Here is a 26,848-nt window from a genome sequence, read left to right as displayed (position 1 = left end):
AACTGCCATATGAATATAGGCTACAGTAGGATCTGGCCCACAGGCTGTAATTTGTCAACTCTGGTCTAAACTGGGTTATGAGAGCTTTCAGACCGTGCCTTGTCTTTGGCTTCTCTCAGTTCTAGAGCAGGCCTCAAGATATAGCATGGCCTAAATACTCGAATGGTTCCGTGGAACATGTGACTCTTGATCTCAGAGTTGTGAGTCTGAACCCCACACTGGGCGTGGAGCCTAGTTAAAGTATAAAAATTAAAAAATAAATACAGGCACCTGGGTGGCTCAGTCTGCTAAAGTGTCTGACTTGGGCTCAGGGCATCGCATGATTCATGAGTTAGAGCCCCAAATTAGGCTCTCTCTCTCTGCTCCTCCCCCACTTGCTCGCTTTCTCTCTCAAAATAAATTTAAAAAAACTTTTTTTCTAACTTAAAAAATATCCAAATGGCTGATAAAATCAAGCCAGGTATTTGGAAATTGCTGTTAGTTCTTGGGTTGGCAAATGGTGAAAGGAAAACAAAGTTGTAAAACTTCATTAGCATGTATTATTTTCTATCTATAGTTGTCTCAGCTGATTTTCTGATCACAGCAACTGGTTATATCACCAAGCTAGGTCCTGCTCAAAAGAGCTGGCCCTTAACCTTCAGAAACTTAAGCCAAAAGGCAGACTCTATAAAAGGTAGAAATGGTCTTTTGTTGAAATACGAGAAGACAATTAGGATTCAGTGCAGTTAAGATTATTAAAGAATAAAAAAGAAAACAGACAAGCTAGAATATAACATTTTATTATTAAAATAAAAAACTTTGTATAAAAGCATTACAGATCAAAAGCTCTATTTACATTTATTGATTCAATGTCCAATTAGGCATCAAACACTGAATGGCCATAGCAATAGGCTACACATGCAAAGAAAATGGACAAAGACACTTTGATTCCACCTCTACAAAACGATCTAATGCAAAAAGGGGTCGGGTAGGGGGTAGGGGCGACACATGAATTCTGCCCAGAAATTAAAAGGACAGAGATGTCAAGTTAACAAACTGTTGAAAGTCACCCAACTCCAAAAAGGCACTTCTCATTGTTATAAAAGTGCTTAAAACCTGAACATGAACTCTGTGCCTAGTTTATAACTTCAAGAAAGTAAAAACTGCAAAGACTAGTCGTAGACTAGTACATATAATATCAATTTTCCATGCAAAATGATCAGGAATTTGAAACATCTTACGTAGGAACGGAAATAAACTTGGCAAACTACAATTGCACGATACATGGAATATTCTCACGAGAGGCATCCAAAATAATAATACTTCATTTCCCAACAATTACCCAATTTTTCCACATGGTTTTAAGACTTGTGTGCCTTGATTCTGTTAGAAAAGGTTAACTAGTATGAACAATAAATCATAAATTGTGCTCACTGCTTTCCCGTAAACAAGTTAGAGGGTTGTTCTCTGGAATTCAATAGATGTAGTTAGTTAATGTTACTACTGTTTCTAAGTGCTTGGTTTTATGGGCAGATTCCAGGGCAATTTCAACGCCAATTAAATCAAACATGCTTTCATAAAATTGCTATTCAAAAAGAATTCAGAAACAAAATGGTGGGAGGGAACCACTGGAAATAGAGGGGGATGGAATGGGGTGAGGGGTGGGGGGAAAAAGCAAAGAAACAGCAGGAGGGCACAGTATAGCTAGAGATATACCTCTGTGATGCTCAGAAACACGTGTTAGTGAGAGGAACTTGATTTGCGTTTCCTACAGAACAGACTGATCATCAAAATTCGTAACTCAGGTTCCAATCACATGACAAAATTGAAAACCTGAACTTGGAAGATTTGCACAGTGGAAGACGGGTACTGGATCTTCTAAATGCTATGCTTGCATTTCGAATTCCTGTTTCAGACTGAAAGAGAGAAAGGAACATGTCAGGATATGGTTTTCGACCTAAGAATTTTCTTTCGAAAGTTTAATTCAGGGGCGCCTGGGTGGCGCAGTCGGTTAAGCGTTCGACTTCAGCCAGGTCACGATCTCACAGTCCGTGAGTTCGAGCCCCGCGTCAGGCTATGGGCTGATGGCTCAGAGCCTGGAGCCTGTTTCCGATTCTGTGTCTCCCTCTCTCTCTGCCCCTCCCCCGTTCATGCTTTGTCTCTCTCTGTCCCAAAAATAAATAAACGTTGAAAAAAAAAAAAATTAAAAAAAAGAAAGTTTAATTCACTGTTTTAAAAATGTTTTCATTGAGGGGTGCCTGGGTGGCTCAGTCGGTTTCAGTGTCTGACTCCTGATTTTGGCTCAGGTCATGATCTCAAGGTTTGCAAGTTCGAGCCCTGCATCAGGTTCTCCACTGACTGTGTGGAGCCTGCTTGGGATTTTCTCCCCCTCTCTCTGCTCCTCCCCGACTCACATTCTCTACCTCTCTCAAAATAAGTAAACTTCAAGAAAAATTATTTAAAAATGTCTTTACTGAGTTGTAAAATAATCAAGTGCATACATCTGAAATGTACAACTTGAATTTTTATACACTCACACGTACATGTCCCCACCACCCAGATGAAGATATAAAATGTCTCTAACATTCAAAAAGACTCCCAATGTGCCTGTTTCCAGTCAAAACATGCGGTTCCCACCACCTGGAGATAACCGCTATTCTGACTTCTATCACCTTCTTACTAAGATACATAAATGAATGTTAAGATTTGGGTGTGGAGGAGAGAAAAGCCAGCCAATTACCTTTTCAAGTAAGCATGCACGTTCCCAAAGCCATGGTATTTGGCTAAATACACAAGGACCCCAGTCGCACACCGCCCATCTCGCTGCCGACAGAAACTGCAGTTGCAGATTCGGCGGCAAGGCGGACAATACCAGTTCTGAAGGAGAATTGTGAAAAGGCACAGTTAAATCAAATCTTCCCTTCCTCCTCTTACTTATCCATTTCTCTTTAATCTAAGGTAGGTATCATCAATTGCATTTAAATCTTTTTTTTTTTATGAATAGAAAAACCTTTCATAGGTTTTTTAATAAAGGATTAATTTCCATTAGTCATTTCCTACATTCGAAGGATTATTTTCTTAGGAAATGCAGCAGAGGAAGTTACACAGCAATAGCAGGGGTAAACAGAATCAGCATCCCCTGAACAGCCTGGTCCCACAAACTCTGGAAAGGGGCTCACACTTAACCTAGCACCAACACTATGAATTCATCGGCCTCCCCTGAAATATGTATGCCCCACAATAATAAGGGCTCAGTCCTCTCATGGATGCCCTCCTTTGGGCCCTTTCAACTCGTGGCTGACCTTCAAGCCCACAGCACCACCCCTTCGAGGCACCTACTGGATCCAGCAGAGCATCCTTGACTTCTTCACCATAACGGTTTCGAAGGCAGGGGCCACAGAACTGGCCACGAACACCCCAGCACTCCGGGTTTCTGCAGTTTGTTTTGGTATCGATAGTTTTCTGGCGGCACTGGTGGCAAGTAGATCCCTACAAAGAGGCAAATAAGGGGAAAAAAGAACAAAATACTGCTTTTTGTATAGAGAAATAGCATAAAGAATGTCCTTCTTTGTGGATGGAGTCTGACAGTTCGTCTTTGAATCCTATTTCAAATCTACATACATGGGTTTATGCTAAGGACATGAAAAGTATTTCAGGCATACTGATTTCATTCAATTGGCACATGCTATAGTTAATATTATCAACACTAGTTTTCTCTACTAAAACATCTTATGCAAACACAAAAAAAACCAAAACCCCACCCAAATCCTTTTTTATCTTTAGTATACCACCATACACCCAGCACCTGTGTATATAGTAGATATATGCTGAATCAATTTCTAAATTGAGAAAAAATCAACTGCTACCAAAGGCTTACTAAGCAAATACTACTATTGCAGACCAAGAGGTCTATATTCCAAAGATGCTAAAAACTCTCTTTTCTTCTATGAAAAGAAAAGGAGAAACAAAACAAAACAAAACAAAAAAAACAACCACATAGGCACATATCCCACATGGTGAGACCTTTAACATTAGGAAAACTCTAAGGATAGAAGCTATCCTTTCTCTCACAGACATTCACGTTCACAGATAACAATTTAGAGGCTTGTACCAATGAACGGTTATAGATCTTCTCTCGAGAGTTGTTACAGATGTTCTCCAGCTCTTCCTCTGTAATTTCTTCCACAGGGCGAATTATATGTGGGAGGGTCATGGATCCGGCACGACGATTTCTGGGCACGTCATCTTCCTGCATGACAAAAATCATGGAATAGCGCTCCTACCGGTGCTCCCCAGTTCTGAATCTCAGATACAGGATTTGTAATTTCTCCACAAAGAACTCAACCTAGAAATCTGTTTTAGAGCTTATGGAGAAGATGCAAGTTGTTAAGTTTACTAAGGATACTGGGGACAACATCACGGAAATGATTCCGACATTAAGAAAAGGTGAAGAAACCTTTGACCTGCTCATCTAATAACAAAGCCCATCTATTTGACAGCATATGTGGCATTAACAATTTTGAACGGTTTGAGAAGCATGTTTACCACGGGTCATCTGGCGTTGAGGCTGCGTGTGTCCCTGTGCTGTGTATCGGACGCTGGGCCTGTGGAAGACGATAAACGGAAGGGCGAGCACAAATGTGGAGAACTCACATTCATGTAGTTGTCCATGGTCTTCCTCTTTCTCACCAACATGAACTTATCTTCCTCCTCTTCCTCCTCCTCTTCTGGGGGCAGAGCACTAAGGGACCCAAGGATCCGGGACCTTGACCTGGTGAGAGGACGAGCTCTCCGTTCAGGGTTTCTTCTGGAAGCAACACCTGGGAATGTACGCCTCCGGGTTGTCTTTGCCTGCTAAGCAAAACACATATGATGGAAGCCATTTATTCCAGAATGAAGGTTCAGTGGCACCTTCTCTTTAAGTATGTTTTTGTAAAAGTAAAAGGAGAGCTCCATTTCCTAATTCTTTGTTCTTTCCAGAATTCATGAGAAAATGAGCCCCCAAATGATAGAGCTATTGTAATTCTGCTTTTTTTTCTTAAAATTTTTAAATGTTTCTTTATTTTTGAGAGAGAGAAAAAGAGAGAGAGAGAGAGAGAGAGAGCGAGCATGCGCTTGTGCGCGGGGGAGGGGCAGAGAGAGAGAAGACACAGAATCTGAAGCAGGCTCCAAGCTCCGAGCTATAGGCACAGAGCCCAATGCGGGGCCTGAACTCACACTGTGAGATCATGACCCGAGCCGAGGTCTGACACTCAACCGGCTGAGCCACCTAGGCGCGCCGTAATTCTGCTTTTCTAATACCAAGCTGTTTCCTCTCAAACTGAGAGATCATCTACTTATTCTTCCAATTAATGAAGATTAAAGAATAGTTCTTGTTTTCCTGAAAACCAAAAACACCACCACCACCACCACCTTTTCTACTACAACATCTCAAGCTCTGAAACATTCTATTTCTATATTGCACCAGAGAAAAATGTATGTATATGGTTTTCCTTCTTTTTCTTGCTTGCTTCTTCCCTTTTTCCTCAGGAATAGGTGGGGAAAGGAAGTCTTTCCTTTTGTACCACAGCATGCACCCCAAATTCCCCTTAGTTGCACCAGCTTAGTTCCTCAGAAAAGAATCACATATAGTAGACCATCACTTGGTTAAGAAATTGCTTTTTCTGGGGTGTCTGGGTGGCTCAGTCAGTTGAGCGTTTGACTTGGCTCAGGTCATGATCTCATGGGTTGGGAGTTCCAGCCCCGGGTCGGGCTTGCTGCTGTCAGCACAGAGCCTGCTTTGGATCCTCTGTCCTTTCTCTGCCCCTCCCCTGCATACACTCTCTGTCAAAACTAAACAAACATTTAAACAAAACTTTTTCCTTCTTTCTTCTCATTCTCAGTTATTAAAAACCTATTATTATGCATCTATTATGTAGAAGGAATATACTAATGCTAAGAAAAAAAAATTTTTTTTTTCAGTATTTACTCCCTGTGCTTGAGGGGCTTAGCTGAGTTGGGAAGGAGAGAAAGAACCAATCCAAAGGGTTAGTTTAAGCACTGCAGAAGCATGGCTTGGGGAGGCCCCACCTGCCCTGGGATGTACAGAAGAGGTCCCAGAGATAGGTTAGAAGTTTTTCTCTACTTCCTCTTTGTCTGTAGGACTACACAAAATAAGGAAATTGGATTTTAAAATAACAAATCTACATTAGATCTATCCATAATACTATTATACAAATAAGGATCACACTTACCGAACTGGGGCCTGGTAGGGAACGCCTTCCAGGGAATGAGCCAGGGAAACTTTCTAATTCTGACATTAGTTTTGCAAGCTAAAAAGGGAAGAAATTCAACAGAAATTATTAGTTTAAGTTACTTGCCAAAAATGAAATTACAGTAGCACATCTCGAGTTTGATTTAACTTATACATTTACTGAGACTTTAATGATTAAAGAAGATTTTTTTAAGGAAATTTTTTAGGAATTTAGGAAAAAGAAGCACGTCTTAAAGCATATTTTATTAAGACTTCACAGCTACACTGAAAATAATTCTTAGGACAGATATAAGCAACAAGCGGCTTAGAGAAAGGCCAGGAAGAGTTTTAGCACAAAGTCAGATACCTACCATTGCTTTGTTTTGCTTTATATTTAAAGCTCTTTTCTCCAAAAAATTCATGCCATTTTCATCTTCTGAATCAGAACTGGAATCGGTCACAGAATTCTCAGAGGGTTCTGGAGGTGCTGCTCTCTTGTTGGCGGCTCCCCTGGTGTTCTGAGTTGGAAACTTCATGGCCACGCGGAGGGGTCCGGACCTTCTGCACTGGCTTCGGGTCCTGCAGCCAGTGTGGTCTGACTGCAGTCTCTAGTTAATTGGGTGGGAACAATAGAATCGTTAATGACTTGCTGATTGTCCGACAGGCTGCACCAGTATGACTACCAAATTCCTTTTGGACAAGAGACAATGGCATCAAATAAATTTTAACTGAATACTTTAACTGTCAATTGTAATTGATAGCTCTGGGTAACAAAATCAGGAATTACAACAATCTGAGTGTTAACTCACATAGCCTATCTGAGACACATCATTACAAGTCATTTTCATAGCCCTTAGGCTAGTGGTTTTGAGTCATTTTTTTGAAATGTGAAATTCCTAGCTCCTTTTTTAATTTCTTTAAAAAAAAATAGACCTTTGATTTATTACAAGAATTCCTACAATTCTGCTCTCCCATAAACATGGTTTCAATGGTTATGGCATTAAACTATATTAAAGGGGTCTTTGTTCTCTAATCTACTTTTTAAAAAATTCACAGTAAATATATGTGACATAAAAATTCACCATTTTAACCTTTTTCGTTTTTGTTTTTAAGTAGGCCTCACACCCAGCGTGGAACCCAACACGGGCCTTAAACTCCTGACCCTGATATCAAGACCTGAGCTGAGATCAAAAGTTGGACCATTAATTGACTGAGCCGTGCAGGTGCCCCACCATTTTAACCATTTTTAAGTGTATAGTTCAGTGGCATTAAATACATTCACACTGTTGTGTAACCATCACCACAATCCATCTCCAAAACTTTTTCATCTTCCCAAACTGAAACCGTACCCATGAAATACTAACTCCCCATTCCACCCCTGGCTTCTGGCAACCACCATTCTACTTTCTGTCGCTATGAATTTGACTACTCTACTCTAGATAGCTCTCTAATCATCTTATTGAAAATTTAAAAATTAGAGGAAGAGAAAAAAAGGAGATTCCAAAAGTAAGTTTCCACCATTAAAGATGTATTAAAATTATCCATTAGGGAAAAACAAATCAGAATCACAAGATACTGCTTCATTACCTACTAGTAGAACTGAATCAGTAACAAGAATGTATGAGAAGGATATAGAGAAACTGGAACCCGCCTACACTACAGGTAGGAATGTAAAATGGTGCAGCTATTTAGGAAAACAGCGTGTCAGTTCATTAAAAGGCCAGAGTTACTATATAATCCAATCATATATATACTCCAAGAATAGATGTCCACACAAAAACTTGATCATGAATGTTCAAAGAAGTACTATTCACAATAGCCAAAAGGTACAATCAATCCAAAAATCCATCAACTGATGTATAGGATAAATACAATGTAGTATTTTCAGAAAATATCATTCAGCAGTAAAAAAGTTATCAAGTACTAGCACATACCACAACATGGAAGAACCTTGAAAACATTTCGTGAAGTGAAAGAAGCCAGTCACAAAAGACTGCATTCATTTATATGCTGTCCAAAATAGCAAACCTCTAACGGTAGAAGATAGATTGGTGGTTGACGATTGAGGATATTGGGAAAGGATGTTCATGGGAACAGGGTTTTGCGGGAGGTGATGAAAACATTCTAAATCGACTGTGGTGATGGTTGAAAAAAAAATGAGAAAGGAAAAAATATCACTCATAAAAGTCCCAGAAATGGAAGAGCCATTTTTTTTTTTTAACATTCAAACATTTCTGAAATCCGAACAGCTTTTGGTATTCTTCATGTACTTTTAGTATGCATGATTAGGAGAAGATGACAAACTTTTATGAGTTCTTAAGACTTTTAATTGATTGGCATGTTATTAATCGAAACAAACAGCAACCACAAAGAATGGAAACATTGTCCAGAAATGACTCAGGCTGTAGACAATGTTTGGGTCACATCCAGTATTTGCAGACCAGTAATAACTCCTGATATGCACTGATTTGGACCACCGTCACTTCTTAGGGGAAATGTTACATTACCACAAAGTTAGATAGTGATAAACACTCCGTGGCCAGGTGTCCTTTTAAGTCAGGATCAGTGTGGTCCCTGGGAGTGGCCCCACATCAGACCACCATGAGCTGAAGAGCACACACCTGACTATAAATCAACACACTGCTTCCTTTGTTGGGACAGTCTTGTTCACAAGAGTCTGCAGAACTAAACAGTATGCTCAGGGAGAGTGGGACTGATGTGCAGCAGCAGCAGTGGCCTGAGCAGAATGACAGAGGTTATGGGCAAGGCAGCGTGCACAAGAAAAGCCAGCCAAGGAGCCAAAGTCAAAGCATGAAGGGTCCTAATTGTCATTATCTGCACTCGAACTCCTGCACATGAGTTATCACAGGTTTTCTGGATGCAGATGTATGTAAGATCCACCATGGAAACCAACATTTACCAAAGGCCTGCCCCAGGCCAGGCCAGTACTGGGCTGGGCACTTGAACTTCAATGTGAATGTGGCTGATCTGGAGGACATGTGCGCTTCTGATCATCAGGGTAGATTTTTGTGGCAACAGAAATCTGGAGGTCGGTCAATTTTATCTTACCAGTTTCCAAGATTTTCAGAGCCTACAAAATATTCAAGCTTTACAAGTAGGACTACATCAGTAAAAACTGCTCTAAGACATGAAGAACTCAAAATGTTAAAAAGGTCAACAAAATTTCCTGGCATGACTAAAATGAAAATTACAAGAAAAAAAACTTTAAAACAAGCGTGTCATGCCTGTAAATGTACCTTACTTCTTGATATTGGTTCTCAAACTCACCATTCCATCTTGTATCTCACTCTCTGAGAAACCGCAAAATGATTCATCGTCAGAGTCGGCATGAAAAATACTGGCCAGTTCTTTAGTGACATCTGGCCTTGGTTTCTGTAAAAATCCACAATGGTCTAACACATCTTGCACCTCACTTTCTGAAAAGCCGCAGAAAGATTCATTATCAGAGTCCTCATAAAAAACATTTGCCAGTTCTTCACTGATATCTGACCTGAATTTAGGTTTCTGTAAAATAAATAAATAAATGTGGTTGTGCATTTTCCCCCTTTTTCAAGAACCAATTTTCCATAAACCGTGCAGAGAGCAAATCACATTTACAAGTGCACTACAAGAGAACAGCTTTTGTTACAAAGAAAAATGGTTCAGAGGTTTACAAATGATTTCTGAGTTGTTATGGCAAATCATCAAGCATGTTAGGTTAGGCGACATTTCAAAAGGATAGAATAAGTAGCTAATCTACCTCCAACAATTACTACCTAGAACCACAGCAAAAAATGAAATGAAATTACAATGCATACTGTATTTTCCTAGCGGCTGTGTAGAAATGCAGGCAAAAAGCAAGCAGTTTTAATCACGCACAAAGCATTTGGGGGCATTTTGAGCACTGCAGACTCAATTCTGTTTATTCTCAGGCAGCACTTACCGTGTTTGCAAAATTATCAGAAGCAAAGCTGTCACAACTGTCATCAGAGGATGACGAGGTTTCCATGGAAATCAACTTCACGTATCTAAATTTCTTTAAGTTCTTCTTTACTCCGTGACCCTTTTGCTGCAAAGGAAAATGGCAATACTATTAAGTGGGACACTTACTACACTAACTAAAGACACGTTTTTTGAGTTTAGTAGGTTGAAAACAGCGCAGAGTCGACATTACCATTTCTTATGCCCTATACAGAAAAAGGAGGATTTGCAAATGCTACAAAAATATTTTCAAAACCTGGTAAAACCATAAAAGGAAGGGGATCCCTTTGAAGGGATATTGTTAAGGACATTTATCAAAATAATGAAACATCTATAGGGCTACCTCACTGTGCACCTTTCTTCCCACCAAGCTGAGAGTTATACTGAGTTCCCAAGGGGTTTCACGCTGACCTCCTAAAATCTGCCTGTTAATAGAAAACATTAGATTGCACTTCTAAAAGGAAATTTTCAAAAGCACAAAATGGTAGAGTTCCTCGGCCAAAATCAACCTAATGAGGTCTTTTTATATAAGCTTTGGGCTCTGTACTGTGATGCTAATTTCCCAAACTACAAAAACTGGGCAGCACCTCTATTTCAAGATGGCAGGCTTTCAAACAGGCCCTGTTCCAACCAGGAAGGGTACAGTGATTTCAGCACAAGTCCTTATAAATCAAGTACATCAACTCAGTGAACAAACATACAAGGAGCCAAGTTAAAGGTCAAACAGCACTCCAAACCCAGGTAGAATGCCTGATTCCACTTCATCGCTCCACTAGCCTGGCCTGATATTCAGTTCTCCCGTCTCCTTGCTGTACAAGTCTTAAATTTTTAGAAGTCCTCCTGTTAAGTCACAAATTACTTGTAGATTGCTTGTTAAACACCGAACAACCTGGCATTGTTCACAAAAAAATGAAATTGGTGTCTATCTCCTGTTAAAACAGCAGTTTCTGCCATTTCTTAATATGTAATGAGATTCCTTAAGTGTTGTATTAGATCCTGTATTTTAATTTTCTTAAATATGGCCACGCAACAAAAGTGATTCCTCACAATGAAAACTTTGGAAGGCAAGCTCTGCTATGGGTCCCACAAAATCATGCCAAGATGTGCGGTGTCAGGTGAAATGAACATTCTTTCTTTTTTTTTAAGTTTTATTTATTTATTTGGGAGGGGAGGGGCAGAGAGAGAGTCCCAAGCAGCGCAGAGCCCATAGAGGGGAGGGGAGCTTGGAGGCTCCAACTCATTAACCATAAGATCATGACCTGAGCAGAAACCAAGAATCCGAATGAGCCACCCAGGCGCCCCATGGAAAGAACACTCTTGACCTTCTTTATACACCTAACATTCTGCATTTCATTTCAATCTCTTGCAAATAAAATGACGTCTTTTGTCCTTTTAGAAAGGGAAGAAAATGTGATAATACGTAGAACTACTACCCATTAGAAGGGTTCTCAGAAACACCCTATTTTCCAGGTGAGGAAATTCAAGGCTCCAGGGAGGTGAAATAGAGCGCCCAAGCTGACACAGTTGGCAGGAGAACCCAATTCTGCAATCTCCTAAAACAGCAGCGCACCTTGCACTGCTGCAGCAATTATCACCATTTACTCATCAATCTACCTGCAAGCAGTCAAAGGCCCAAGACAGCCTCAAGGCAGGCAGTCTACTGGAAGCCGACAGGGAAACATATGCTGGGCTTTAACAAGTCAGCACATGCCAAGACTCAGTTAACAGGTGGAGGAAAAGACATAGAAAAAGGCAAATGGTTATGGCTAAGTTGAACTTTTCCAGCAGGCCGGTAACTATACCATTTAGTAGGTGTTTTTATTTTCCTGCCAGGCACTAAGCATGTTTTCACATTAATTCCTTGTAACAAAGGTGCTGTCATTCTTCCCATTTAACAGACGGGAAAGCTGAGGCACGAGACGTGAAGTGGGTTACTCAAGTCACAGGATGGCCCACATTTGAACCCAGGTACGTCAGATTCCAAGCCCAATTTGCCCAAGGCTTTCTTCTACCTGAAAGCTACGCCCGGTTACACCCGGCAGAGCTGTCTTTGAAACCACGCCCCCAACACGTCCACTCCCCCCTGCCCCCCCCCCCCCCCGAGAACCCCAGCTTCCCCACTTGTGTTAATCTTTATTTATTTTCAGCATGTCACTTTCTTCCTTTTCACCCAGCCCCCATCTTCTAACCTCTCCTGGGGCAGACCCTACGTTCCGGTTTCCGTTAGAGCAAAAAGTAACGTTCCATTCAGGGCAACGTCCTGCAGCTGCAAGTAAGGTTGATGAATGGAAAACGAGCAAATGGTGGGCGAACAGTTTGGACCACCAGATCCTTTAAGTGCTCTTAACCACCGCCCTGAACTAGAGACGCCTCCCCCAACGTGTGCAACGCAAATTCTAAAGAGACCGTTTTTGCAACACCTTTAAACTTCAAACCCACCGACCTTCGGCGGTTAGAAGCGGATGCCGGTGTGGCAGCCGCAAAATCCCGTGGGGACCGCGTCCAAGGTCCCCCTCCCCCCCGCCCCACTGCGCACGAGTCAAGCCACAGCGAGCCACCCGCCCGCCCATGGCTGCACGCTGGAAAGGGCTGGGCGGCTGCAGGGCAAACCGCAGGGAGCAGGGAGGGTGGCGCTCCTCTCCGTCCGGGCTCAGGCCGGCAGACACAATGGGGAACCCGCCAGCCCCGGCTACTGTCTGGCCCCGGGCGCACGTGCACTTAGAGCGCACGTGGCCTCAGGTCCTGCGGCGCGGCCAACCCTGCAAACTGCTCACATCTCCGAACAGCCTGCGCACGAGGCTGGACCGGCCCCGCGCTCCGAATTACCCAAAATGCACAAAACCTGGGGTTTGCCTAAACGGATGCCGCCCAAGACGGCCACCAGTTAACTCCGTCCGCGGTAGTTGGAGGGAGTCGTTCCGCGCCCAGCACCCACCGCACCCGCCCCTCGGGTTAGTCCGCCTAGCGCTCACCCGCACGCGGCGAGCGTCCATGCCGGTGGCGGGTGCCCAGGCTGGCGCTCAGAGCTGGGAGAGCGAAGCACCGCGCGAGCAGCGGTCCCAGTGAGCCGAAGGAGCAGGAGATGCGGCAGGCGGGCGGGGCGCGCAGACCCGGGCCCGGAGGGGCGGGGCTCCGGCCGGCTTTCCCGCGTTGGGGCGCAGGTCCTGCAAGCTGTGGTAACCGCGTGTCCAGGAGCGAGATGTACTCGGCGCCGGGGGGAAAAAGCCACCCCCCTAATATTATGACCTCGAGCAACAACCAGGAATCTCCAAAAGCCACCGTAGAAAAACGACCCTTTTAGGGCTCCAGGACCACTCTCTTTACGTCGCTGCACGGTCCTGAGCGAATGGCGCGAAAGAGGTTCGTATTGCCTCGGGGTTACCAGGCTGATTTGCATGAATTCCGGGCGGAGAGAGGAAAAGTGCAGATACGGGGTAATGGAGAGCAGCGCGGGAGTCTTGGGGATCTTGGCATTTAGCACTTTAATTGCGACGTGCGGTTTACATCATTAGATATAAAAGTCAAAGAATTAAGCACGAACTACAATCTTTATTAGCCCAGTCGCTGTCCTGAGTGAGGCACCTCGTATTTGGTAACCACATCGTTATCTGAAGCGATTAAATGGGGTAACTCCTGACGTTTCATTCCAGAAAGCACCCGAAGCTGTGTTGTAGTTTTACATAAGCCTTGTGATTTTGAAATTAGAAAAAAAGGGGTTGCTATTAGTTAAGACTTACCTGCGGGATTCTAAAGCCTTTAGAATTTATCTGTCGGGATAGAACCTAAAGGCTATTAATGTGGTTTGGCGATCATATCTTTTGTCAGAATTTATAATTACCGAAATTGGAATGAACGTGAGATGTTTTTCATTTGCCTTTTTAATCAAACCTGACATTCCGACGCAGTAAGGTGTGACTTTTTAAGCATTTTTTGTAGAGAGCAGAAATAAAGCAGCTTTCAGAAGAAAAAGTAAAATAATTTGGGTTGCTTTAAAAAACCCTAATTATAATCTCTCATTTAAAACAAGTGCTTGAAATGAAAACATTCGAATTTTCGCCCTTAAAAAACTTTTCTCTGGGGGAAGAATTCCTTTGCAGTAAGAGAGCATGCGTGAATCCACCGCGTTCCTCTCTGGATGTATTGAATACAAAAACTTGGGAGCAAGTAATGCTAGAGAACAATGGATTGGAAGAATTGGGAGGGTCTTGGTCGGCGTCTAAGAGTCTTTCTAAAACTAACGCCTTGGCCATGGTCATTCTGTGACAGTGCAAGGGACAAAGAACTCATGGTCTCGAAGGTAGGCGCCAGGGGAGGCGGTTTGTCTGGGGAAATTCTTGGCAGTGTTGGGGATGGGGGGGGGGGGAGGTCAATAAGTGTTGAGTAAATAACCATATAAATGGTGAAAGAACTAAAATTGTGGTTAGTGCTGTGTCCTTGGGGATACAGTTTTGTGACACTACAATTTAAGTATGTGAGTATTTGGAATTGTGAAATGCATAAAGTAAGGGAAGATTAAGCCACTTGAACTCTGAAAAGTTCTGATAGGAAAATTCTTAGATCTCTTGGGGCACCAGAAAGTAATTTAGTTTACACAATTTTTTTTTAAGGTTAAGCTGTCAGTCTTTTTAGTAAGTAGGAAGATGCAAGTTAAAACAAAGCGATATAGTTCCACTCAGACTGGAGAAAATGGGAAAGCCTGATAAGACCAGGTATTGGTAAGGATATGAGGAAATTGCTGCAATGATGTTAGTAGTGTAATTTTATTTTACTTTGGAGGGCAGTTCAGAAATCTTTAGTAAAACCCAGCAAAACCACTTCCAGTTGTAAACAAAGTTTTTCACACTGCAGGTGAATTGTGAAATCAATTTACTGGATTACAGCTAGCACATTTTCTCTTTTTGAAATTGGGTAAAAAAAAATTTAGGAGTAGTAAGTGTGAGTATTGTTTTCTGCAACTTTGTGTCACTTTGGGTGTGTGCTTTGTATAAATGTGTATTTCATATTGTGCTTCACCATCAACAAAATTTTTAAGATCATGTCCTGGAGAATGTGCATGTTGAGTCTTGTACTGGTGCTGTCTCATTCGTTCAGGCTAAGTATTGACGATGCCTGTTACACTAGACACTATTCTGAGAACTGGGGACACAAAGGCCAGGGACTTTACATTCTAGTGGAGGAACAGAAGTAAACAAGATAATTTCAGGTGTGATAACTTCTGAGAAGAAAAAAGCAGGATAAGGAGAAACGAAATGAAAGAGGTATTCAGATAAGAAAAACAGGAAAGGCTTCTCTGAGGAGTTATCTGATCAGGAGCCTGAATAAAGCAAGAGACCAAGCCATACACAAATGAGGGAAGTGCTGACTTCAGGCAGAATGAACAGCTGATTCAAAGGCTCTGTAAGACAGCTAGCAGCAGAAGCCAAATATTCCTTTTTTTTTTTTTTTTAATGTTTATTTGTTATTTTTTTAATTGGGGAGAGCACAAGTGGGGGAAGGGTAGAGGGGGCGGAACAGACGATCTGAAGCAGGCTCTATGCTAACAGGCTGATGGCAGCCAGTTGATGTGGGGCTTGAACTCACAAACCATGAGTGGTGACCTGAGCCACCCAGGTGCCCCAGAAGCCAAGTATTCTTGACTAGAGAGCTAGGGAAGGAAAGGGAGAGGGGCCAGATCATGTGGGGTCTTCCTGACCTTGGGAAGAGCTTTGGATTTCATCATAGGTACAATGGGAAGGATTTTGATGAAGGACAGACCCAATCTGACCCCATGAGCTGTGTGAACTATGGATTGAAAGGGAGCAGAGAATTGAAAGCTCAAGTCACTTAGGAGCCCCTGGAGGAGAAAATGATGGCTTGGACTAGAGTAGTTTTGGAGTGGGGAGAAGTGCTCAGATTTAAGATATGTTATTTTGAAGATAGAGCTAATGACACTGGAGGGATGGATGGTTCATTCATACTAGCATTGTGTATCACAGTAAAAATATTCCAAATAAACTAAATGCCCCTCAGAAGGGAAATGGATGTATAAACAGTGGCATATTCATACAATGGCATTTGAACAGTAGTTCAAATGAATGACCTAGCTTACTTACCTCAAAACAGATAAATCTTAATGTTGAATGAAAAAGCAAATTGCAAACATTTCTGCAAATTGTACCCCTTATGCAAATTTTAGAAACATAATTTAAGTTGTGAAAGTATAAAAACATGCACAAACAAAATATGATAGAGGTAAACTCAAGGAGGGAAGAAAAAAGAGGAGATGCAGGCTTCCGCCCGCTCTATCATTCATTGATTCTTTCTTTAAACAGTGCGAAGCAAATATGGCAAAGTGTTAAATGTGAGTGGTGGGTATATGAGTGTCTTTTATGTTTTTATTTTCTGTGGGTTTTTATATTCTTTTGGATCTGAAACTTTTTATAATAAAATTTTTTTTTTTAATTTTGAAACATTTGTCCTGTCAATCAAGATAAATATTTGTAGTGTTAAATATTCAGTCCCTGGGGCGCCTGGGTGGCTCAGTCCGTTGGGCAGCCGACTTCGGCTCAGGTCACAATCTCGCGGTCCGTAAGTTCGAGCCCCGCGTCGGGCTCTGGGCTGATGGCTCAGAGCCTGGAGCCTGCTTCCAATTCTGTGTCTCCCTCTCTCTCTTCCCCTCCCCTGTTCATGCTCTGTCTCTCTCTGTCTCAAAAATAAATAAAACGTTAAAAAAAAATATTAAAAAAAAAATTCAGTCCCTTTACAGGGTCCTATAAATGGGAATGCAAGTTTATCTTGCAATTTTAGGTACTTCATAAATGTCTTAAGTCACTATGTTAACCATATACTGGTAAATATGTTCATTTTAAGTGAAAGACACAAAATGAGTAAGAATGGAAATTCAGTGCAGAGATTGATGAGGGCCCAGGCCACAGCAACAGGTAACAGGGAATGACGTTTCATAAGCACATACCTGACATCTACAGACAGTATCTGGTATGAGGGCTGTAAATACAATAGGTACCTAGAAAATACTTATTACCAACTAAAATGATTATAGTTGGAATTTTAAATCTAAAACATTCTAAAATACCAGTCTCTTGTTGAAGAGCTTTATCTTTAAGGATTGGTGTGTGTTGTCCTATAGCTTTTATTCACCATGCACAGAGAATTCCATTTCCTATTACTAAGTTTGAAATTTGATCCTGAGGTTCTGAGCACTCAGCACTTATATAATGAAGTGAGCTAAAGTCAAACTTGAACTCAAGATGATTGATTTTAGGACAAAGAATGCAAGAATTAATGAGATGTATCATTTTTATTTATTTTTTTTTCTTAATGTTTATTTATTTTTGAAAGAGAGAGTGAGCAAGCAGGGAAGGGGCAGAGAGAGGGAGACACAGAATGCAAGCAGGCTCTAGGCTCTGAGCTGTCAGCACAGAGCTCCACCCCGGGGCTCGAACTCATGAACCATGAGATCGTGACATGAACCAAAGTCAGACACTTAACTGACTGAGCTCCCCAGGTGCCCTGAGATGTATCATTTTTAGATGCGATTTCAAAGCAAAGCTGATGTCCCAGTAGACATGCTGTTCTCGGTCCCGTATGCCCTTCCTTCTCTCAGGAAATGTAATGTGAACCCAAGTTGTTCAGTAAACTAGAGACCTTCCAATAGACCGCACACACCCAAGAGACAAAGGGCTGGAAAGGGGTTTCACTGTGTTTGAGAATACAGACAGGTTGCAGTCTGTCACAAATCTCTATTCTAAATAACCCCCTAATTATAGGTTTACCTCCCCAGTGTCTGCTTTCAGGATGTACAAAGGCAAGAAACCTAAAAGGCCTAAAGTTACCCTTCTGTTGCCAGAAGCCACTCTGGGGGAGGGCCTAGCCCATTACCAACCTGGTTCAGTTTAGTCCACAAATCTTACCACTCCAAACTCTGTTGGTATGTTGCTTTTGATCACATGTCAGCACTGTTAAGCAGATCGTTTTGCAGACAACTGATCCCTGATTAGAGAAAGGAACATAGAAACATGAATGCAAAGCTGGTCATCTGTAGCAAGAGGAAATATTTGTTTTTTCAAGGATAGGCATTGTTCATTTTGAAATATTTCACTGTGTAGGGGCACCTGGGTGACTCAGTAGGTTAAGCATCTGACTTTGGCTCAGGTCATGATCTCACGGGTTCGAGCCCCGTGTTGGGCTCTGTGCTGACAGCTTGGAGCCTGGAGCGTACTTCAGATACTCTGACTCCCTCTCTCTCTCTGTCCCTCTGCTGCTTATGCTCTGTCCCAGTCTCTCTCTCAAAAATTAACATTAAAAAAAATATTTCACTGTGTAAAGTGTTAAAGCATCAGTAAACACTGGATGAGATAAAGTCATGTTTTAATTACTGAATCAGTTCCAACATTATGGAAGCTGAACTATAACCTAACTGCCTACATTTTACCAGCCACAACACCCCTCAAAGTTGTTCTTCTTCTATAACTTTTTAAATTTGCCTCTGGCAAAATTTTTGTATAGGGGTGCAAAGATCTCTTGAAGATGGTGATTTCATTTCCCTTGGGTATATACCCAGAAGTGGAATTTGTGGGTCATATGGTATTTTCTATTTGTAGCTTTTTTTTTTTTTAAAGGAACCAGCATACTGTTTTCCATAATAGCTGCACCAATTTGTATATCGAGGTGTTTCCTTTTTTCCACATCCATGCCAAAACTTGTTATCTCTTATCTTTCTGATGCAATGGTAACTTTAGAAAACACCATGAAGGGAGGAAAAAAGACCAGAAAGCTATATGGCAGAATGTTAGCAGAGATCTCTTCTGGGGTGAGGGAGCTAGTGGAGATTTTTCTTTTGTCTCTTTTCTATTTCTTGTTCTTTCCAAATTGTCTAGAATGAGCTCAAGTGACTTTGAAAACTGCAGGAAGAGAATAGAAGAGTAGCTCCCTGTCCTTAAAATGACAGAAACCATGCAAAGGAAGAGGGGCTGAGGCAGGTAGGGTTATCTGGGTGGGCTTGTGAGGGGAGAATGGAGTCTGGGAAAGTGAGAGCCTGTTTGTGGGGCAGCGGCTATGATGCGATCCTCAGTTATCCTGGGAGCTCTGACTGCACCTGCTCCACCTTCTGGAATATGCTAGCAAAGTCCTGCTGGGCAGCTTCTAACCCACAGACACCTAGCAAAGACTTCTGTTTTTACTCAAGAACTTTTTGCTTGTTTTTAATTCGATCATTTCCCCTTCTGGAAACAACTGGGGTGCAAAACGATCTCTGTTTTTCAGGTGTGAGAACTTTGTTCATCGCATAGGCAACTTCTTCTAAACTATTGTAGTTGTGAATTTTCCAGGTCATAGAATTCTTCAGATCTGTTCCTTTTAGGCAGCTCTTTGTGGAAAGAGAACTGTTACAGAGAGAGAGGAAGTTTAACTATTAGCTAAAAAGAGACTTAGGGATTCTCTGTAAATTGGCTAATTTCTGGAGTGAACAAAATTCAACATGGTGAGGGAACCAGGAAAGAGTCTCATCTTCACATTGATGTATAGAATTAAAACCAGTCTACCAGCAGTCCTTAAAAAGTTAAAAATAGATACCAGATGATCCATCATTTCTGCTGGTCAGCAGACAGAATTTCAGCTTTTTATCTTTTTTGGAGTCCTCAAAGGTAACCTTGTCATGGCTCATCTCAATCTAATTGTTTTTCAAAACGGCTTTCCTCCATCTTCAAATATAAAGCATACAAACTTCTATGGGCTGATACTTTCTCTACCAGTCAGTCTGGAATTTCATGCATTCCAACCCACAGAATTCCTTATGCAAAAGAAACACTGACAGAAACCTGAAAGCTTATTATTCTGCTTTACCTTTTCTTAGGCTTTCAGAAAAACAGCTGGTACCACACCCAGGACACCTGTAGTGGATTGAATGGTGGTCCCTCAAAATACATGTCCTTGTTCTAATACCCAGACCGTAAAATGTTACCTTACTTAGAAAAAGGGTCTTTGCAGGGGCGCCTGGGTGGCTCAGTCGAGTAAGTGACTTTGGCTCAGGTCATGATCTCATGGTTAGTGGGTTCGAGCCCTGGCTCAGGCTCTGTGCTGACAGCTCGGAGCCTGGAGCCTGCTTCAGATTCTGTGTCTCCTTCTGTCTCTGCCCCTCCCCTGCTTGTACTCTGTCTCTCTCTGTCTCAGAAATAAACATTAGGAAAAAAAAAAAAAAAGAAAAAGGATCTTTGCAGATGTAGTTAAGGATCTTGACCATCCTGGATTACCCAAGTAGGTCCTAAACCCAATGATAAGTGTCCTTATAAGAAAGAGAAGTCAGAGACATAAAGAAGGTCATTTGAAGATGGAGATGGAGATTGGAGTGAGCAGCCACAAGCCAAGGAATGAGGACAGCCTCCAGAAGCTGGAAGAGGCAAGTAACAATCTCTCCTTAAGTTTCTGGAGGAGCACAGCCCTGCCCATACCTTGATTTCAGACTTCTGGTCTGCAGAACTATGGGAGATAGTTGTTTTAAGCCACCAAGTTTGTGAGATATATATATTTATGTTTATTTGGGGAGAAAGAGGTGGCGGCGGGGGGGGGGGGGGGGGGTTAGTGGCAGAGAAAGAAGAGAGAGAATCTCACGCAGGCTCCGTGCTGGATCTCATGAACCATGAGATCATGACCTGAGCCAAAATCAAGAGTGACACTCAACTGACTGAGCCACCCGGGCGCCCTTGTTGTAATTAAAAAAACAACAACAACAAAACCAAGTTTGTTTATTTCTTTTGAGAGAGAGCACGTGCAAGCAGGGGAGGGGCAGAGAGGGAGGGAGGGAGAATTCCAACCAGGCTCTGCACTGTTAGCACAGAACCAGACATGGGACTCAATTCCATGGACCATGAGATCATGACCTGAGTAGAAATGAATAATAGGACAACTTAACTGACTGAGCCACCCTGGTGCACCCTGTCCCCCGTGGTAATTTTTTATGGCAGCCACAGGAAATTAATATGACCCCATTGGCTTCCAGTCTCTAATCTGAAAAAGATGAGTCCAAACAGGACCAGTTTGACCAGGCTTTCATGCTGGAGATGGCATTGCCATCACAACTCTGGGGACAAACTAGATTAGATCTTTAAAACTCTCACTCTAAAAGACAACTAGAATAACCAGGCTTTCCCAGTTTTCAGCTAGTGTTCATGACTGATGGGGCCAGTGCTATGGACTGAATGTTTGTGTGCCTGCCCCTGCCCCATTCGTATGTGGATGTCTAATCTCTCTTGAGATGGTATTTAGAGGTGAGTCCTTTGGAGGTAATCAGGTCATGAGGACAGAGCTATCATGAGTGGGATTAGTGCCCTTAGAGAAAGTGACATGAAAGAAAGTTTGCTTCCTTTCTCCCTGCTCTCCACTCTGTGAGGTTATAAGGAAGACAGCTATCTGCAAACCAGGAAAAGGGCCCTTACCAGACACTGGATCTGCTGGCACCTTGATCATGCACTTCCCATCCTCCAGAACTCTGAGAAACGAATGTTTGTTGTTTAAGCCACGCAGCCTGTGTTACGTTGTTTGTTAACAGTAGTCTGAACAACCAGTTTCTACAGTTTCTGATTTTTCCAAGTTTTAAATACTTCTCCTTAATACTCTTCTCAGCAACCCAGCTTTCTTTACTGCCCATTTGGCCTCTTCTCACTCATGACACCAACTTAGAGCAAGCTTTGGTCTACCTTGGACTCAGCATCATTTTGCCTTCAGTCTTACCATTAGCCCACATTATCTCTTGGTACTGACGAAATTAAACCAAGAGAAAGAAAATGATTGGCTTAAGTTCATCTTGTGTACGTGTATATGGGGCCACTTGAGGTAACATGATCAGTGGCCTCTATGTCAAGTGTCCAACCTGTGCTATCTGGGAGCAGGGTTACATTATCACGTGGTATCAAATGTGATGTGTAAGCAGCTAGGTCTGGGTATTCAGATGCTGCCTGGCACAGTATGATAGTGAAGAGTGTGGGCTCTGCCACCCACCACATGCTTTATAATCTTGGGTAAGGTAATCTCGATCTCAGTGTTATTATCTGATCTATAAAATGGAGATAATAATCCAAGTCTACCTCACAGGGTTGGCATGAGGATTAAATAACTATATATCTGGCATATAGTCAGTGTTCGATACATTTTAGCTATTATTAGGTTGTAAGTTTGCCATTTAATATTTGCTGTTTTTTTCTGCTGTTTATTTGTTTCTCTTTTATTTTTTCTGCTTTCCTGTGGGTTACTTGAACATTTAAAAAAATTCCATCTTGATTTATTTAAGATATTTTTTAGTGGGTCTCTTTGTATATCATTAATAATGTTTGCTATAGGTATTACATTATCATACTTATCACAGGCTACAAGGGTTTCCGTTACAAGTTCAAACCGTTAGTAGTGAGCCTGGTAAACCCATGACTTTTCCCATTTTGTGGTTCCAAAGATGCCTTCAAGTAACATGATTCATATCTCACTTTACTAATCACAAGCTCACATTCCTATTTTTCCTTTAAAAAAAAAAGTTCCTATAATCATATCCAGCTACTGTATCTACAGATGATCTCATGGGGCAATATTAAAGGTGCTTCTCAGTCGCATTCACAGCCTTCTTGCACTTTCCATCCCATTTCCAGTTCTGCTACAATCCCTTCTTGCTGTTTTTACAACCTATGAGTAAGTGGTAGCTTTAACCATCATCAACATTGCTGATATAGTATTTAAATATATAATATTAAACATGTTAAAGTATATGAAAGTATTTAAATATTTATATTTTATGTATGCAAGTATCTATTAAATGCAGACATTTAAAACATAAGTTTCTAAGAATTAAAGTAATTATAGGGATGAGCTCAGTTTCATATGAACCTTGCTGCAGGAAGGCCAGATCCTGTTTTCCTGCCTTATGTTAGTAAGTGTGTACATATATGTGTGTATATGCATATGTTAATATAGCACAGGGCACATGGTGGCTGTCTAGACAGAGAAAGTATACTAATGTGAGGTCTTCATCTTTTTTTTTTTTTTTTTTTTGCATTGCCTTTTTTTTTTTTTTTTTTTTAAGATTTTATTTTTGGGGCACCTGGGTGGCTCAGTCGGTTGAGCGTCTGACTTCGGCTCAGGTCACGATCTCACGGTCAGTGAGTTCGAGCCCCGCGTCGGGCTCTGGGCTGATGGCTCAGAGCCTGGAGCCTGCTTCCAATTCTGTGTCTCCCTCTCTCTCTGCCCTTCCCCCGTTCATGCTCTGTCTCTCTCTGTCTCAAAAATAAATAAACGTTAAAAAAAAAATTTTTTTTTAAATAAAAAAAATAAAAAAAGATTTTATTTTTAAGGAATCTCTATATCTAATGTGGAGCTCAAACTCACAACCCAGAGATCAAGAGTTACTTTCTGTGCCGACTGAGCCAGGTACTGCGAATATTTTTTTTTAAGTAATCTCTACACCCAACATGGGGCTCAGACTTACAACCGCAAGATCAAGAATTGCGTGCTCTACCAACTGAGCCAACTAGGTGCCCCTTTTTTGCATTCTTATATCAAAACAACTTTACTGCGAAAAATGACTTTTTTGTCTTTGCCACAAATCAGTGGATTTGAAATCCTATCAAACCAACAGACAACAGTCCACCCTGTACTTTCGAATCACTCACAGACTAATTATTTTTTTTATTTTAATTCCAGTATCTTTAACATAAAGCATTACATTAGTTTCAAGTGTACAATACGGTGATTCAACAGTTCTATATATTATTAGTGCTCATCATGATAAGTGTACTTCTAACCCCTTCACCTATTTCACCCATCCCACCATCTCCATCTGGTAACCATCTCTTTATTTTCTGTAGCTAAGATTCTGTTTTTTGGCTTGTCTCTCTTTTTTTCTCGTTGATTTATTTCTCTAAATTCCACGTATGAGTGAAGTCATATGGTATTTCTCTTTCTCTCCCTGACTTATTTCACGTAACTTTATACTCTTCAGTTATATCTGTGTTGGTACAGATGGCAAGATTTCATTCTTTTTTAAATTTTTTTAAATGTTTATTCTTTTTGAGAGACAGAGAGCACGAGCGGGGGAGGGGCAGAGAGAGAGAGAGAGAGAGAGAGAGACAGTATCTGAAGTAGGCTCCAGGCTCTGAGCTGTCAGTACAGAGCCCGATGTGGGGCTTGAACCCACTAACCATGAGATCATGACCTGAGCCGAAGTTGGATGCTTAACTGACTGAGCCATCCAGGTGCACCAAGATTTCATTCTTTCTTATGACTGAATAATATATACACCACATCTTTTTTTTTTTTTTTAACCACATCTTTATCCACTCACCTATCGAAGGACACTTAGTCTACTTGCATAATTTAGCTATTTTATATAATGCTATAAACACAACAGTGCAAATATCCCTTTGAATTACTGTTTTTGAATTCTTTGGGTAAATATTCAGTAGTGTGATTACTGGCTCATATGATGTTTCTATTTTTAATTAAGGGAGGAGGGGAACCTCTGTACTGTTTTCCACAGTGGTTGTACCAGTTTGCATTCCCACCAGCAGTGCACAAGCATTCCTCTTTCTCCACATCCTCATCAGCACTTGTAGTTTCTTGTGTTTTTGATGTTAGCCATTCTGACAGGTGTGAGGTGATATCTCACTGTGGTTTTGATTTGCATTTCCCTAATGATGAGTGATGGTGAGCATCTTTTCATGTACATCTTGGCCATCTATATGTCTTCTTTAGAGAAATATCTGCTCGTATCTTTTGCCCATTTTTTAATTGGATTATTGGGTTTTGGCTGTTGAGTCGTATGAGTTCTTTATATATTTTGGATGCCAGCCTTTTATCAGATATATCATTTGCAAATATCTTCTCCCACTCAGTAGGTTTTCTTTTAGCTTTGTGGTTTCCTTCATTGTGCAGAAGCTTTTTATTTTAATGTAGTCCCAATAGTTTATTTTTACTTTTGTTTCCCCTGCCTCAGGAGACCTATCTAGAAAGATGTTGCTATGGCTGACATCCGAGAAGTTACTGCCTGTCTTCTCCTGTAGGATTCTTATGGTTTCAGGTCTCACATTTAGGTCTCTAATTCATTTTGGGTTTATTTTTGTATATGGTGTAAGAAAGTGGTCCAGGTTCATTCTTTTGCATGGAGCTGTCCAGTTTTCCCAGCACCATTTTTTGAAGACACTTTTTCCCATTGCATATTCCTGCCTCCTTTGTTGAAGATAAATTGACCATACAATCTTAGGTTTGTTTCTAGGCTTTCTATTCCATTGATCTGTCTTTTTTGGTGCCAGTACCATAGTGTTTTGATTACTACAGCTTTGCAGTATATCTCGAAATCTGGAACTGTGATACTTCCAGCTCTGTTTTTCTTTTTTGGTTTGGCTATTTATGCTTTTGTAGTTCCGTACAAATTTTAGGATTGTTTGTTCTAGTTCTGTGAAAAATGCTGTTGGTATTTTGATAGGGATTGCATTAAATCTGTAGATTGCTTTGGATGGTATGGACATTCCAACAACCTTTGTCCTTGCCATCCATGAGCATGGAATGTCATTCCATTTGTTTGTGCCATCTTCAGTTTCTTTCGTCAGTGTTTTATAGTTTTCAGAAGACAGGCCATTCACCTCCTTGGTTGAGTTTATTCCTAGGTGTTTTATTATTTTTGGTGCAATGGTAAATGGGACTGCTTTCTTAATTTCTCTTTCTGCTTCTTCATTATTAGGGTATAGAAGTATAATAGATTTCTGTACATTGATTATGTATCCTGTGACCTTACTGAATCCATTCATCAGTTCTAGTAGCTTTTTGGTGGAGTTTTTCAGGTTTTCTGTATATAGTATCCTGTCATCTGCACATAGTGAAAGTTTAATTTCTTCCTTACTGATTTGGATGCTTTTTATTCCTTTTTCTTGTCTGATTGCTGTGGCTAAGACTTCTAGTACTTTGTTGAATAAATTGTTGAGAGTGGATGTCCTTGTCTTGTTCCTGACTTTAGGGGAAAAGCTCTCAGTTTCTCCCCACTGTCTGTGATGTTAGCTGTGGGTTTTTCATATATGGCTTTTATTATGATAAGGTATGTTGTCTCTGAGCCTACTTTGTTGTGAGTTTTTGTCATGGATGGATGTTGTACTTTGTCAAATACTTTTTCTGCGTCTATTGACATAACCATATGGTTTTTATCCTTTGTCTTATTGATATGATGTACCATGGTGATTGAATTCAAATATTGACCCACCCTTGCAACCTGAAAATAAATCCCACTGGATTGTGGCGAATTATTATTATTTTTTTTTTTTTGAACGTTTATTTATTTTTGGGACAGAGAGAGACAGAGCATGAACGGGGGAGGGGCAGAGAGAGAGGGAGACACAGAATCGGAAACAGGCTCCAGGCTCTGAGCCATCAGCCCAGAGCCCGACGCGGGGCTCGAACTCACGGACCGCGAGATCGTGACCTGGCTGAAGTCGGACGCTTAACCGACTGCGCCACCCAGGCGCCCCAACGAATTATTTTTTTAATGTCTTGTTTGATTTGCTTTGCTTTGCTAATATTTTGTTTAGGATTTTTGCATCTATGTTCATCAGAGATATTGGCCTAAAATTCTTTTTTTGTAGTGTCTTTATCTGGTTTTGGTACCAGGGTAATGTTGGCCTCATATTGAATGAA

General features: G+C 41.3%; 1 protein-coding gene and 1 long non-coding RNA gene across 5 annotated transcripts in view; one reads left to right on the top strand and one right to left on the bottom strand.

Annotated features, from left to right (window-relative positions):
* Positions 1 to 763: 763 nt before the first annotated feature.
* On the bottom strand, positions 764 to 13,278 carry CDCA7 (cell division cycle associated 7). 3 transcript variants are annotated; one of them, XM_045480234.1, is made up of 10 exons: positions 13,165 to 13,278; positions 10,155 to 10,280; positions 9,500 to 9,736; positions 6,583 to 6,819; positions 6,213 to 6,290; positions 4,633 to 4,833; positions 4,091 to 4,228; positions 3,319 to 3,468; positions 2,720 to 2,856; positions 764 to 1,895 (listed from the first exon to the last, which is right to left on the bottom strand). In XM_045480234.1, exons 1-10 carry the CDS (start codon positions 13,183 to 13,185, stop codon positions 1,865 to 1,867), a joined length of 1,356 nt encoding a protein of 451 aa, XP_045336190.1. In that variant the 5' UTR covers positions 13,186 to 13,278; the 3' UTR covers positions 764 to 1,864. The 3 variants fall into 3 exon arrangements, with proteins under 3 accessions (XP_045336190.1, XP_045336191.1, XP_045336192.1); XM_045480235.1 differs by having other exon boundaries at positions 9,500 to 9,604; XM_045480236.1 differs by lacking the exon at positions 9,500 to 9,736.
* LOC123599088 overlaps positions 13,277 to 26,848 on the top strand; it is a 71,888-nt gene continuing 58,316 nt past the window's right edge. Inside the window, exon 1 of one of the 2 annotated variants that reach the window (XR_006712968.1) lies at positions 13,277 to 13,552. This is a non-coding gene — a long non-coding RNA (uncharacterized LOC123599088). Of the gene's footprint in view, positions 13,553 to 13,601; positions 14,490 to 26,848 lie in introns of those variants that run through there. The other variant, XR_006712967.1, reaches the window with a different exon arrangement.

Source organism: Leopardus geoffroyi, chromosome C1, assembly GCF_018350155.1.
Source record: "Leopardus geoffroyi isolate Oge1 chromosome C1, O.geoffroyi_Oge1_pat1.0, whole genome shotgun sequence".
NCBI lineage: Eukaryota > Metazoa > Chordata > Mammalia > Carnivora > Felidae > Leopardus > Leopardus geoffroyi.
Note: the sequence above shows the minus strand (reverse complement) of the source record. Positions and strands in the feature narration are given on the sequence as shown.

Coding starts and splice junctions, on each gene's coding strand:
- CDCA7 (XM_045480234.1), bottom strand. CDS start 13,185: ATGGACGCTCGCCGCGTGCGG. Junction 10,281..13,164: donor TGGACGCTCGCCGCGTGCGG/GTGAGCGCTAGG, acceptor TTTCCTTTGCAG/CAAAAGGGTCACGGAGTAAA. Junction 6,291..6,582: donor TAAAGCAAAACAAAGCAATG/GTAGGTATCTGA, acceptor TTCCCTTTTTAG/CTTGCAAAACTAATGTCAGA.